Source organism: Nomascus leucogenys, chromosome 13 (genome assembly GCF_006542625.1).
Source record: "Nomascus leucogenys isolate Asia chromosome 13, Asia_NLE_v1, whole genome shotgun sequence".
NCBI classification, from domain to species: Eukaryota; Metazoa; Chordata; class Mammalia; order Primates; family Hylobatidae; genus Nomascus; species Nomascus leucogenys.
The window spans coordinates 71,805,061-71,819,847 of NC_044393.1; the positions used below are offsets into that span (position 1 = coordinate 71,805,061).

A 14,787-nucleotide genomic window follows, 5' to 3' on the forward strand; every position below is an offset into this window, starting at 1 on the left:
CCACAAATTACCAATGCAAAGTAACCAATACGGACATAACACAAAAATTAAGAGAAGATTTGCAAAAAGATTAAAAACAAACATGTACATTATAGAAGTGTAACTCTTAGGGTAACACAAAAATTTTTAAGTGTCAGAATTTTATCAATGTAAGTTGTATATTTAGGCATAGTTAAATAATTTATACGCCCAATATAAACAAACAAAATGCAAATATAGAAGGACTACATTATTAGACAAATCATTGGGTCTAAAAAATGAAAAATGTGAAACACGATTTTATACCTCCTCCCCCGCTTTGTTTTTCTTTTTTTAAGACGAGTCTCGCTTTGTCACCAGGCTGGAGTGCAGTGGCACCATCTCAGCTCACTACAACCTCCGCCTCCCAGGTTCAAGCAATTCTCCTGCCTCAGCCTCCTGAGTAGATGGGACTACAGGCTTGCGCCACCACGCCTGGCTAATTTTTCTATTTTTAGTAGAAACCAGGATTCACCATGTTGCCCAGGATGGTCTTGATCTCCTGACCTCATGATCCACCCGCCTCAGCCTCCCAAAGCATTGGGTTACAGGCGTGAGCCACCATGCCTGGCCTTTAACCCATTTTTGTATGTATAACTAGAATAACAACTGAAGAGAAAATATAATATTGATTCTGTCATCTCTTTAAATTACATAGTTCAACAATCATCCTCAATTTATTTCAATCTGGGTGAGTTAAATAAAAAAATATGAAATTTCATTACTTCCATACAACTCAGAAGATCAACATCATATCTTTATAAAATATTATTTTGCAGTGATAAATACCTATTTATTATAATTTGCCAAGCTTCTTCAGATAGGAGATGATTTTCATTTTACTCTACAGGGCATGGCCCATTTATACCTAATAGGCACGAATCTAATGTCCTACAATAGGGCACATGGGGATGATTATTTACTGGATAAGAAGTACTGATATTCTTCTCCTTCTACCAAATACTTCTTTCAAAACTTCTCTCAAATATCACTATGTGATTCATTAAAATTCAATTTTGCTCTACTTTCCAAGTAAAGTGATTATAGCAAGTAAAGCACATCTTCATAGGCTTGTAAATACTTCATGTTCATTCCATGAGTCAGACAGGGGAATGGAAAATATCAGAGACCACTTACCTGACATGCATTATAAAGGAGCTGGTGTTCTAGTTTTTTAATACCCAGAATCTGCTGAAACATTTCATAGAGTTGTTCCTTGCTCAGAATAAGTTCAGACACTGCACTTAGGGCCATTCTATTTGGCTGTTTGCACAAGTCCTCTTCACCTCTGTAAATGGCATCATATTTGGCTATCCATGAGCTCAATACCGTCTCTTTGCTCAAGCCATCTATTTCTGGCAAACTCCGCACACGTTTTTCTATGTTTTTCTTAAATACTTCTCTGAAGTCATTAGCAGAACACCCTCCACTCTGAACCATTCTGGCCACTCGGTCACTCTTTAGAAAAACCTGAAAAACAAACAAACAAAAAAACAAAACCCAATTACGATTAGGTGTAGATGCTAACACCACTTGCTTTCAGCAATCCAGCCAGAGTTTCTACAAATATTTCAGCCAAATATTCCACAATGATTCAAAATGTTTTATAATACATGGTAACTAATGTCATAATGTTGGCCCCAAATCTCTCTAAAATGTTAAAATGTTTAAGAGACACAGTATACAGCAAAAAACACCTGTAAGATGGTTTACTTTGACCTGTATGTCTCCCACCTCTACAATGAAATCCTTTACAGTGACGTCCTTATGAATGTGATTCGTACGCTTATACACAGACCCCAGAACTCTCTCATGCCTTCCACCACATGTGTTCAGAGTGAAAGGACAGCTGTCTGTGAATCAGGAACCAGGTCCTCACAGACACCAAATGGGCTAACACCCTGATTTTGGACTTCCCAAGCCTCCAGAACTGTAAGAAATACATGACCATTATTTATAAGCAAAAAAAAAAAAAAAAAAAAAAAAAAAGATGATAAGGAAAATAACTGGAGATATGAACCCAACATCTATACCTGTGTCTGGAGTTCTAGCTGGTTTTTCAGCAGGGAAAGAATCATCTATCATTTGAGTGTGGACTTGAAGACCAATAGTAGGGTAAGTCTAGTATTCAAGTCAATATTCATCATATGTAATTTTTACTCAAAATTGCCCAACAGCTGGGGGCTAGAATATACCCGTCCCCATCCCTGATTTTACCACCTCCGCAACTTCTCACACACTTATCATTACTAGAAAGAACGGAGGTTTGAAAAGCAACACCTCTAAAGGACTTCTAATTGTCCATTACTACTGGAAAAAAAAAATAAAAACAACAATAGAGACAACCACAGAGTAAGATGTTCATGAGACAGGTAACAAGGGTTGGGTAAAAATAAGTACAGTAATAAGGTCATATTTGGGAAGAGACACCAGATTTGGCCTTAAATCTCTGTATTCTGCTAAGTTATGTATCTAAGTATCAGTTAAGATTCATTAAACATCTATTATTCTGTCAATATTCCTAAGAATCCTCTATAAGACATATAAGACTGCTTTTATTATTGCTTTATTCTTTCTATAATGTCAAAAGACTCTCCCAGAAAAGCCTGCAGGACAATTTAATAGAACCTCCATAAATTATACGCTGTTATTGAGCTTACAGAACAAAAATTCATGTCAACTTTTTTTTTTCTTTTTTTTTTTAAACAGGGTCTCATTCTGTGGCGGAAGCTGGAGCCCAGTGACACAGTCACAGCTCACTGTAGCCTTGACATCCCAGGCTCAAGCAATCCTCCCACCTCAGTCTCCCAGGTAGCTGGGACCTGCAAACACACACCATCATGCCTGGGCTAGTTTTTGTATTTTTTTTTGTAGATATGGGGTCTCACTTATGTGGCTCAGGCTGATCTCAAACTCCTAGGCTCAAGCAATCCTCCTGCCTTGGCCTCCCAAAGTGCTAGGATTACAGGCATGAACCACCATACCTGGCCTCAAGTTTTACCCTAAGAACTGACTCATTATAGTGAAGTACTCCCAAGTTATGATCATACTACTTGCACCACACTTCCATGCCTGTCTGCATGTGGGCAAGCAGCACACCTGCTTGATACAGTCAAAGTGGACTCACTTGAACAACTGGCTGGCATGCTCAACCACCTGACCCCAAGCCTTTTCCCACCACTTTAGTTCTCCCTCTTAAGGTCACTCAAACAAACTGTTTTTCTTGTTTCCTATCTTTGCTCAATGGCAAGAAGATTCCTGGAGCTCAAATATTTTGGTTGACAGACTTACATACTGAACCACTGGTAGTAAATTCTGCACTGGCAAATAAGATGCTCCTCAAACTACAATGAGGTTACGTCCTAATAAGCCTGTCATAAGTTAAAAATATCATGTCAAAAATTCATTTAATACACCTAACTTACCTGAAACATGCTCAAAACACTTACATTAGCCTACAGTTGGGCAAAATCATCTAATGCAAAGCTTACTTTATGATAAAGTGTTGATGTAATTTGTCAAATATTATACTGAGTATGAAAAGCAGAATGGCTATATAGGCAGTCAAAATGTGGTTTCTGCTGAGTTTTATCACTTTTGTACCATTGTAAAGTTGAAAAATCATAAGCAGAACTGTCATGAGTCAGGGATCCTCTGTGTGTGTAACACATTCCCAAAATTCTTCCTCTCTCTTTACCAGGTCTGGCTCAATTACTTACTACTGGAAAGTCTCCCTGTCTTTTTTTTTATGTTTTTAAGGCAACACAAATTAATTCTTAAGTGACAGGTATATGAATAGTGCTTTAAATATTTCTATATCAAAGATAATGAAATTGAGATGTTTAACAATATGTTTTGTCTAAGAATGACAAGAACTACTTCAGAACTCAGATGTGTCTCCACCTCCCTTCTCAACTTCATCTAATCACTCTCATTGAGCAGTGACATTTAAGATAAATAAATTGTATATTTATAACCTGCATAAGTATTTATATGCAATTTAGAATTATATTCACAAATATTAAAAGTATTTATATATATGATCTTATATATTACATTATATACACACGATTTTGATCTATTTGTATCCTAATTTCTGTGATAGTTGTATCTTAGGGTGGAACTCAGGGAAGCTCAGTAGTTAAAGGGATGGACTCTGCCAGCTGTCCATCTGTTGCTTTTCAGCTCCATTTCCACCTTTCCACTGCCCTGCCTGTGTCAGCTAACACAATTTTTTTTTTTTTTTTTTTTGAGATGGTGTCTTGCTCTGTCACCCAGGCTGGAGTACAATGGCACCATGTCGGTTCACTGCAAACTCCGCCTCCCAGGTTCAGGTGATTCTCCTGCCTCAGCCTCCTGAGTAACTGGGATTACTGGCGCGTGCCACCATAGCCAGCTACTTTTTGTATTTTTAGTAGAGACAGGGTTTCACCATGTTGGTCAGGCTGGTCTCAAACTCCTGACCTCATGATCTGCCCGCCTCAGCCTCCCAAAGTGCTGGGATTACAGGTGTGAGCCACGGCGCCCAGCCAGCTAACAAAATTTTAAGCAACATCGGTAGAGGCTGCCGGAGGACGTACACTGGAAGAAAAAGGGCCCTTCTTCCTGGTTCTCTTCTTACCTGAAGGCATGTGGCAGCAACCCGTGGGCAGCTTTTCTCCAGACCCCTGAGAATGGTCTCCCAATGTACCATCCCCACTGGCAGATTCCCAGTGAGTTCTGCAGTGTGGCACCCCACTGTGGACAGCTTCCCCCTAGAACCCCAGAAGGCCAATCCCCTGCAAGTCTCCCTGCAACACTTCAGTGAACTACTCTGCCATGCAGTAAGACACGCCTTCTCCAGTGAGGTCTAGATCCCAGCCCTGCGGGAGGGGGTGCCTCTTTGGGTACTCTACTCCCTATTTCTACTACTCCTATATTCTTTAGAGTTTTCTTTACCCACAGTAACCAATTTGTTATTGTTTATATTAAGCATTCCCTGTTCAATTATTGTGTGTTTTCTGTCTTCATAGTGCACTCTGATACAAAAATACTGAAGAGCTGCAACATTGTCCCTATAGGAAAATATTTGAAGTCAAAACAATCAACTTCGAGAAATTTAGTAATGTGTGTATAGTTTGACCAGCAAGATATAAAGTGAAGTATGAATATCTTAGGAGGGACATCAGAAAACCCCTTAATTGCTTAATTTCTAATACGCTAATTTGGCAGGCATTTTATATTTTCCAAGTTCTTCTGCTTAACAGAGTCAGAGCTAGATTCCACCAAGTAACTAAACCACATTTTTGAAACAAGGACATCAAGAAACTTATCATTTTTGAATTCATTTCCCCTACAAAACCATACCTGAAGCCATACTCAATCCAATTAGATATAATGTAATCAACATTTAGTAAGTGTTAACGACATTTCAGGGATTCTGCTAAGTGTTCGGGGCACAATGAGAAATGAGCCAAAGACCTTGCCCTCAAACAGTCACAGCACCTGAGAGAGACAGGATACACATGAAAATATAATAGGGTGACGGCAGCAATGGAAACCCACATAGAGGGAGAAACGGCAAAAGAAAAGAAGTTATTAACTCTGTTGAGGGGCCAGAGTAGAAGAGGAGAGAAGCACAGGGCAGAGACAAGGGAGCCATGTTTTGAACAACCCATGAGTTGTGTGAGACGGAAAGAGAGAAAAAAAGGATACTTCAAGGAAAAGAAAATAAAAGAACAACGACAATAAAGCACAGAAGAGTAACACAGCAAGGCCTTTTGAGGGAAATGCAAGGACTTTCATACTAGCAGGGACATTCACCGTAAGAGTGGGGGCCACGTGGGGGAAGGGAGGACTCTGGGCTCTACCTAGTGATGCAGAGGCCAAGGGTAGCTGGGTAGCCAAGGTGCTAAAATGGTGAGAAGCATGCGTTAGGTAATTGGTGGCAGCACCAACGGTAGACAACAAGTGACCAGAGCAGGCACTGGGACATCAGTTATCACACGAACACAACAGACCTGGTGGAAAACAATAAGGGCTAGGACTAGACTAGAGAGAAAGGTGGAGTTAAGGAGGATTTGGGAAATAGAATGAATGTGTCTTGGCAAATTACAAAATGTGGAAATATAAGACAGGGAAAATTGGAAAATTCCATTTTTTTTACTGGGGTATCTAGATTCCAGTAACCAAAAATAAAGAATACAGGTGGAAGCCCATGTGTGTGCATCTGTACATGGTGGTGAATGTTGGGAGAGTCATGGAAAACCAGTTTAGTTTTGGTACAGGTCAGCTTTGGAGACAAAGTATGGTTAAAAAAAAAACCCCGAAAGAGTCAAGACAAAATCTTCTGAAATGCCTACATTTTAAAATTTGGCAAAAGAACCGGATCCACGGCAGGTTGGTGGTGTCAGAGTAGAAGAAAAATATACGGATTTACTAGCAGTCAAGAGAGGAGATGGTTTTAGGATAAGAAAGCCAGAGACAGTCTCAGTTAAGATAAGAGAGAGAGAGACAGTCCCACAGGACTTTTAAAAACCTCCCTTTGTCCATCTCACCATGAGAGAGAGACAGAGAGAGAGAAACAGAATTATCAAGTGCCATTAGAGAAATCAGGTCAAATGAAGAGAAATTTGCTGGTTTTTATCATCACCAGGTCACTTTTGACAGACAAGATTTACTGGAGTGGTGAAGAGCAGAAGCTCTCGTCTCCTGAGAGGAAGCCCTGTCTTCCCCCCGCCACCTTACTCATTTACCTTACTCTTTCATCTTGCTCTGTTTTTTGTTTCTGCATATAACATCATCTGACATGCATTTATTGTCCGTCCGCCCACCAAAATAGAAGGTAAGCACCTCAGCAGCAACTTTGTTTTGTTTGCTAATGAATCCAGTACCTAACACAGAGCCTGTCCTGTAGAGAGAGCTTAATAAAAATTTGTTGGCCAGGTGCAGTAGCTCACACCTGTAATCCCAGCTCTTTGGGAGGCCAAGGTAAGCAGATGGCTTGAGCTCACAAGTTCAAGACCAGCCTGGGCAACATGGTGAAACCCTGCTCTACCAAAAATACAAAAAATTAGCCGGGTGTAATGGCACAAGCCTGTGGTCCTAGCTACACAGTAGACTGAGGTGGGAAGATCACTCAATCCCAAAAGCTGGAGGTTGTAGTAAGCCATGATCACACCACTCCAAACTGGGTGACAGAGTGAGATCCAGTCTAAAGAAAAAAAAATATATGTATATAGATATATATACATATATCTATATATACGCGTATATATACGTATATATACACGTATATATATCTGTTGAGAAAAAGTAATTACTACCCCCACACACTGAAATCTCCAGAGATAAACAGGAGGATTATACAGGCATCTAGCTCACAGGTATCCTATGATACTGATGACTGTGGGAAAAGAACCAGGGGATGGATAAATATCCAGTAACTGGAAGTCTAGGAAGTAATGTATTGAAAGGCATGAGCTCCAGAAGGAAATGGGCTTTCACACAAGGGAGGAAGAATAACGATCTGAAAGCAGGAATGAAGACCCATTCTCTTGGCCCTACGTGTAGAGGACAATGAAAGACCCACAATCATAAGGTGGCCACATTTCCCCCGTCCTCAGCCTGCTGATTAGGTGTGGGGCCTTCCACATCACACATACTCTGAAGGCCATCACGAAGCCTGATCCATCAACCTTTAATCTCACCTAAGCTCCATATTTAGATCTCCAATATTATCTCACATCTCTCCTTAGGTGTCCCACTGGCACTCTAAATAAGTCTCAGAGTTCATGACTTTTCCAATATTTGTTCTGCCTCCTGCTTGCCTATCTCAGTGAGTGACAGATCCCAGTTTCCATTCTCGAGAGGCCTGGAAATCATTCCTGACTCCTCACATCCTCCATGTTATATTCCCCAACATACAACTTGTCCCTGAACCCTGCTGATTCTATCCCCTCAATTCCTCTCAAGCCCTTCTTCACCTCTCCATCTCCCACAACGGTTCTCCCTCCCTCTTCCTGGGGCTCAAGGGATGAGAGCAAACAGCCTTGCAACTGGTCTCTCTGCCTCAGAGGTTTTTCTAGCAGCTACCCTATTCCTACTACCATTTTTTCCAAACTTATTGTCAATTGGCATACATGTATATTTTAAACACTGATCATTTAAATCCTTCTCCAGCTTAAAATTTTTCATTGGTCTTCCACCAAAATCGTCACCATGGCCTCTGAGGTCCCACTTCAAAAACGTCTCAAACAAGGCTGGGCACAGTGGCTCATGCCTGTATCCTGGCACTTTGGGAGGCTAAAGTGGGAGGATCACTTGAGCTCAGGAGTTGGAGACCAGCCTGAGCAAAACCCTGTCTCTACAATAAAATTTAAAAATTAGCCAGGCGTGGTGGCACATGCCTGTAGTCCCAGCCACTTGGGAGGCTGAGGCAGGTCTATCACTTAAGCCCAGGAGTTCTTTTTTCTTTTTTTTGAGATGGAGTCTCACTCTGTCACCCAGGCTGGAGTCCAGTGGTACCATCTCAGCTCACTGCAACCTCTGCCTCCCGGGCTGAAGCGATTCTCTCGCCTCAGCCTCTGGAGTAGCTGGGGCTACAGGCACATGCCACCATGCCCGGATAATATTTTTTTGTATTTTTAGTACAGACAAGGTTTCACCATGTTGATTAGGCTGGTCTTGAACTCCTGACCTCAAGTGATCCACCTGCCTCAGCCTCCCAAAGTGCTGGGATTACAGGTGTGAGCCATGGTGCCCAGCCATGAGCCCACGAGTTCTAAGCTGCAGTGAGCTATTACACTCCAGCAGTGAAACCTTGTTTCAAAAAAAAAAAGGTCCCAAATTTCCTCTCTGGCTTCATCACAAGTTATTCTTCCTTGCTGGATCTCTGTGCTCCAATCCCACAGGCCTTTTAAAAACCTCCCATTTTCTACCTCACCATCCCCTAATTATCTTAGTCACCATTCAGATCTCCACTCAATTGATCCCTACTCAGGAATTTCTTCCCCAGTTACCCAGGCTTGGCCAGATCCTGTATCATATGCTGTTACAGGACCTTTTCTTTTTTCTTTAAAATACTGATCATGCTGTTACTGTAATATTTAAGTAGAACATTTAATTCCCATCTCTATTCCTCACTGGACAGTAAGTTCCATGAAGTCAAAGACTGTTTCATTCACCATTCTATCCGTAGTACCTAGCATTATGACAGGTACATAGTTAGCAAGCACCCAGAAAATATCCACTTGATGAGTGAATGAGTGGTTCAGATGGTTTAACCAATGATTTAATCCCCCAATCCATGCACATGTATAATTTAAATCATTAATGAATCAGGAAGAGGGAACAACACTGCAGAGGAAGAAATCACAATGAACAATGTCACAGAGGAAGGGCTGGACTGTGATGGCTCATGCCTGAAATCCTAGCACTTCGGGAGGCCAAGCCTAGGAGTTTGAGGCTGCAGTGAACCATGCACTCCAGCCTGGGTGACAGAGTAAGCCTATCGCTTTAAAAAAAATACCACTACTACTACCAATAATAATGTTGCAGAGGAAAGAGGGAAAGAATGAGCCTAGTCTTGTGAGAAGCAGCTGATCAACTGCCTGGAGAGCAGGGCTCACAGCACAATAAGAAATAACCCCTGGATAAGCAAAAAAGGACAGGTACAGAGATGTAATTTGATACAGGAGGCAATGGAAAACACTAAGGAAGTAAGGAACTGACATATTGAAAGATTATTTTGGAGAGTATTTAGCAGAGGAGTAGTGAGTAGGAAGGCAGAGGTGTGAGCAAAACTAGGGCAGACTTTAAAGCTGTGGAACCCATCCATACACTTGCATAATTTAAATAATTAACGGACCAGTAAGGTTTACTGATTCCTATTATATGCTCATATAGGAAAGGAGGATAAAACATGGACCTTGTCCATATGAAAAGGGGAGGAAAGGATATCAGAGGGAAGGAAGCATGATGAATAATGTCCCAAAGGAGAGAGATTAGTTTTCTGAGTAAAATAAATTATACTGTCTAATAAATATATTACCTAATACTTCCTATAATCTGTGTTCTTAGAGAAATAATAATAGAGTTTAAGACAATCTTTCAGGCTTATCAGTTATGAAACTAACAGTGATAGGTTTAGTCTCACTAAATATAAAATACCTGAATCCTGTATCCTTTCATAAAAACAGTTACCAAATTAAAAGCAGGTAAAGTGTGGCTACATGTGGAAACTCTTTCCAGAGCTCGTCTCCAGGAATTGGTGGTCACCCTCCAACTTTCTGCTGCGGGACCCAGGATCCTCAGTGAAATTCTGCCTGGAGTACCAGCAGGGCACTACGCTGGTGTCGAAGCTGTCGTGGAATTCCGTACATTGACAAACTCACCGAGGAGCAGATATCCTGTCTCCCTACAGCTCTTCCTGTATTACCTCCTTTAATCCTCACAATCACCCAGTACCCTCAATATCATTCTATTTTTTTCTATTTTTTATTTTTTATTATTATACTTTAGGTTTTAGGGTACATGTGCACAATGTGCAGGTTTGTTACATATGTATCCATGTGCCATGTTGTTTTGCTGCACCCATTAACTCGTCATTTAGCATTAGGTATATCTCCTAATGCTGTCCCTCCCCCCTCCCCCCACCTCACAACAGTTCCCGGAGTGTGATGTTCCCCTTCCTGTGTCCATGAGTTCTCATTGTTCAATTCCCACCTATGAGTGAGAACAGGCGGTGTTTGGTTTTTTGTCCTTACGATAGTTTGCTGAGAATGATGTTTTCCAGTTTCATCCATGTCCCTACAAAGGACATGAACTCATCATTTTTATGGCTGCATAGTATTCCATGGTGTATATATGCCACATTTTCTTAATCCAGTCTATCGTTGTTGGACATTTGGGTTGGTTCCAACTGTTTGCCATTGTGAATAGTGCTGCAATAAACATACGTGTGCATGTGTCTTTATAGCAGCATGATTTATAGTCCTTTGGGTATATACCCAGTAATGGGATGGCTGGGTCAAATGGTATTTCTAGTTCTAGATCCCTGAGGAATTGCCACACTGACTTCCACAATGGTTGAACTAGTTTGCAGTCCCAGCAACAGTGTAAAAGTGTTCCTATTTCTCCACATCCTCTCCAGCACCTGTTGTTTCCTGACTTTTTAATGATGGCCATTCTAACTGGTGTGAGATGGTATCTCATTGTGGTTTTAATTTGCACTTCTCTGATGGCCAGTGATGATGAGCATTTTTTCATGTGTTTTTTGGCTGCATAAATGTCTTCTTTTGAGAAGTGTCTGTTTATGTCCTTTGCCCACTTTTTGATGGGGTTGTTTTTTTCTTGTAAATTTGTTTGAGTTCATTGTAGATTCTGGATATTAGCCCTTTGTCAGATGAGTAGGTTGCAAAAATTTTCTCCCATTCTGTAGGTTGCCTGTTCACTCTGATGGTAGTTTCTTTTGCTGTGCAGAAGCTCTTTAGTTTAATTAGATCCCATTTGTCAATTTTGGCTTTTGTTGCCATTGCTTTTGGTGTTTTAGACATGAAGTCCTTGCCCACGCCTATGTCCTGAATGGTATTGCCTAGGTTTTCTTGTAGGATTTTAATGGTTTTAGGTCTAACATTTAAGTCTTTAATCCATCTTGAATTAATTTTTGTCTAAGGTGTAAGGAAGGGATCCAGTTTCAGCTTTCTCCATATGGCTAGCCAGTTTTCCCAGCACCATTTATTAAATAGGGAATCCTTTCCCCATTGCTTGTTTTTGTCAGGTTTGTCAAAGATCAGATAGTTGTAGATATGTGGCATTATTTCTGAGGGCTCTGTTCTGTTCCATTGATCTACGTCTCTCTTGTGGTACCAGTACCATGCTGTTTTGGTTACTGTAGCCTTGTAGTATAGTTTGAAGTCAGGTAGCGTGATGCCTCCAGCTTTGTTCTTTTGGCTTAGGATTGACTTGGCGATGCAGGCTCTTTTTTGGTTCCATATGAACTTTAAAGTAGTTTTTTTCCAATTCTGTGAAGAAAGTCATTGGTAGCTTGATGGGGATGGCATTGAATCTATAAATTACCTTGGGCAGTATGGCCATTTTCACGATATTGATTCTTCCAACCCATGAGCATGGAATGTTCTTCCATTTGTTTGTATCCTCTTTTATTTCATTGAGCAGTGGTTTGTAGTTCTCCTTGAAGAGGTCCTTCACAACCCTTGTAAGTTGGCTTCCTAGGTATTTTATTCTCTTTGAAGCAATTGTGAATGGGAGTTCACTCATGATTTGGCTCTCTTTTTTTGATTGGTGTACAAGAAGGCTTGTGATTTTTGTACATTGATTTCATATCCTGAGACTTTGCTGAAGTTGCTAATCAGCTTAAGGAGATTTTGGGCTGAGACGATGGGGTTTTCTAGATATACAATCATGTCATCTGCAAACAGGGACAATTTGACTTCCTCTTTTCCTAATTGAATACCCTTTATTTCCTTCTCCTGCCTGATTGCTCTGGCCAGAACTTCCAACACTATGTTGAATAGGAGTGGTGAGAGAGGACATCCCTGTCTTGTGCCAGTTTTCAAAGGGAAAGCTTCCAGTTTTTGCCCATTCAGTATGATATTGGCTGTGGGTTTGTCATAGATAGCTTTTATTATTTTGAGATACGTCCCATCAATACCTAATTTATTGAGAGGTTTTAGCATGAATGGTTGTTGAATTTTGTCAATGGCCTTTTCTGCATCTACTGAGATAATCATGTGGTTGTTGTCTTTGGTTCTGTTTATATGCTGGATTACATTTATTGATTTGCATATGTTGAACCAGCCTTGCATCCCAGGGATGAAGCCCACTTGATCATGGTGGATAAGCTTTTTGATGTGCTGCTGGATTTGGTTTGCCAGTATTTTATTGAGGATTTTTACATCAATGTTCATCAAGGATATTGGTCTGAAATTCTCTTTTTTGGTTATGTCTCTGCCAGGCTTTGGTATAAGGACGATGCTGGCTTCCTAAAATGTGTTAGGGAGGATTCCCTCTTTTTCTATCGATTGGAATAGTTTCAGAAGGAATGGTACCAGTTCCTCCTTCTGCCTCTGGTAGAATTCGGCTGTGAATCCATCAGGCCTGGACTCTTTTTGGTTGGTAAGCTATTGATTATTGCCACAATTTCAGAACCTGTTATTGGTCTATTCAGAGATTCAACTTCTTCCTGGTTTAGTCTTGGGAGGGTTTATGTGTCGAGGAATTTATCCATTTCTTCTAGATTTTCTAGTTTATTTGCATAGAGGTGTTTGTAGTATTCTCTGATGGTAGATTGTATTTCTGTGGGATCGGTGGTGATATCCCCTTTTTCATTTTTTATTGCATCTATTTGATTCTTCTCTCTTTTCTTATTAGTCTTGCTAGCGGTCTATCAATTTTGTTGATCTTTTCAGAAAACCAGCTCCTAGATTCATTAATTTTTTGAAGGGTTTTTTGTATCTCTATTTCCTTCAGTTCTGCTCTGATTTTAGTTATTTCTAGCCTTCTGCTAGCTTTTGAATGTGTTTGCTCTTGCTTTTCTAGTTCTTTTAATTGTGGTGTTAGGGTGTCAATTTTGGATCTTATCATTCTCTTTTAAAGGTTAAGTGGTTTAAGCTGAGGAGATAACTGGCTCGAGGTCACACAGCTACTGGGAGAATAGAGATCGAATACTGGGCCTTTGGACTCTAAAAACGCTACTCCTTTACTCCCTTTCCCTCCCATTCCTCCACCCCAGCCTGGGTGCATGTTTGGCAGCCAGATGTCCTGCTGGTTCCTGGCCAACACCTGTGGAATTATTGACCAGTGACTTTCTTGTGAAAATGCCACTGGGCACACAACTTATCACTCTGGTGGTTACGAACCTCACATCAGAAAACTATGACATACTATTGTGTCTGGAATTGGTGGGTTCTTGGTCTCCCTGACTTCAATAATGAAGCCGTGGACCCTCACGGTGAGTGTTACACGGTGAGTTCTTAAAGATGGTGTGTCCAGAGTTTGTTATTTCAGATGTTCAGATGTGTCCGGAATTTCTTCTTTCTGGTGGGTTCGTGGTCTCGCTGACTTCAGGAGTGAAGCTGCAGACCTACAGCTCTTAAAAGTGACGCATCTGGAACTGTTCGTTCCTTCCAGTGAGTTTGTGGTGTTGCTGGCTTCAGGAGTGAAGCTGCAGACCTTCACAGTGACTGTTAACAGCTCTTAAAGGCAGCATGGACCCAAAGAGTGAGCAGCAGCAACACTTATTGTGAAGAGCAAAGGAACAAAACTCCCACAGCCTGCAAGGGGACGGGGGCAGCTTGGCACTGCTGGCTGGGGCAGCCTGCTTTTATTCCTTTATGTGGCCCCACCCAAATCCTGCTGATTGGTCCATTTTACAGAGAGCTGATTGGTCTGTTTTGACACAGTGCTGATTGGTGCGTTTACAAGCCCTGAGCTAGACACAGAGTGTTGATGGGTGCATTTACAATCCTCTAGCTAGACATAAAAGTTCTCCAAGTCCCCACTAGATTAGCTAAATACAGGGTGCTGATTGGTGTATCCACAAACCCTGAGCTAGATACAGAGTGCTGATTGGTGCACTGACAATTCTTTAGCTAGACACAAAAGTTCTTCAAGTCCCCACCAGATTAGCTAGACACAGAATGCTGATTGCTGCATTTACAAACCTTGAGCTAGACACAAAGTGCTGATTGGTGCATTTACAATCCTTCAGCTAGACACAAATGTTTTCCAAGTCACCATCAGATTAGCTAGATAAAGAGTGCTGATTGG

At 41.0% G+C, this 14,787-nt stretch overlaps 1 protein-coding gene across 10 annotated transcripts in view; it reads right to left on the reverse strand.

Annotated features, from left to right (window-relative positions):
• Positions 1 to 14,787, reverse strand: part of CADPS2 (calcium dependent secretion activator 2) — a 564,312-nt gene that overhangs the window by 348,094 nt on the left and 201,431 nt on the right. For all 10 annotated transcript variants that reach the window (XM_030826808.1, XM_030826805.1, XM_030826801.1 and 7 more), the window contains exon 3: positions 1,156 to 1,488. In XM_030826808.1, the coding sequence (XP_030682668.1) occupies positions 1,156 to 1,488 (333 nt within the window). The remainder of the gene's footprint in view (positions 1 to 1,155; positions 1,489 to 14,787) is intronic.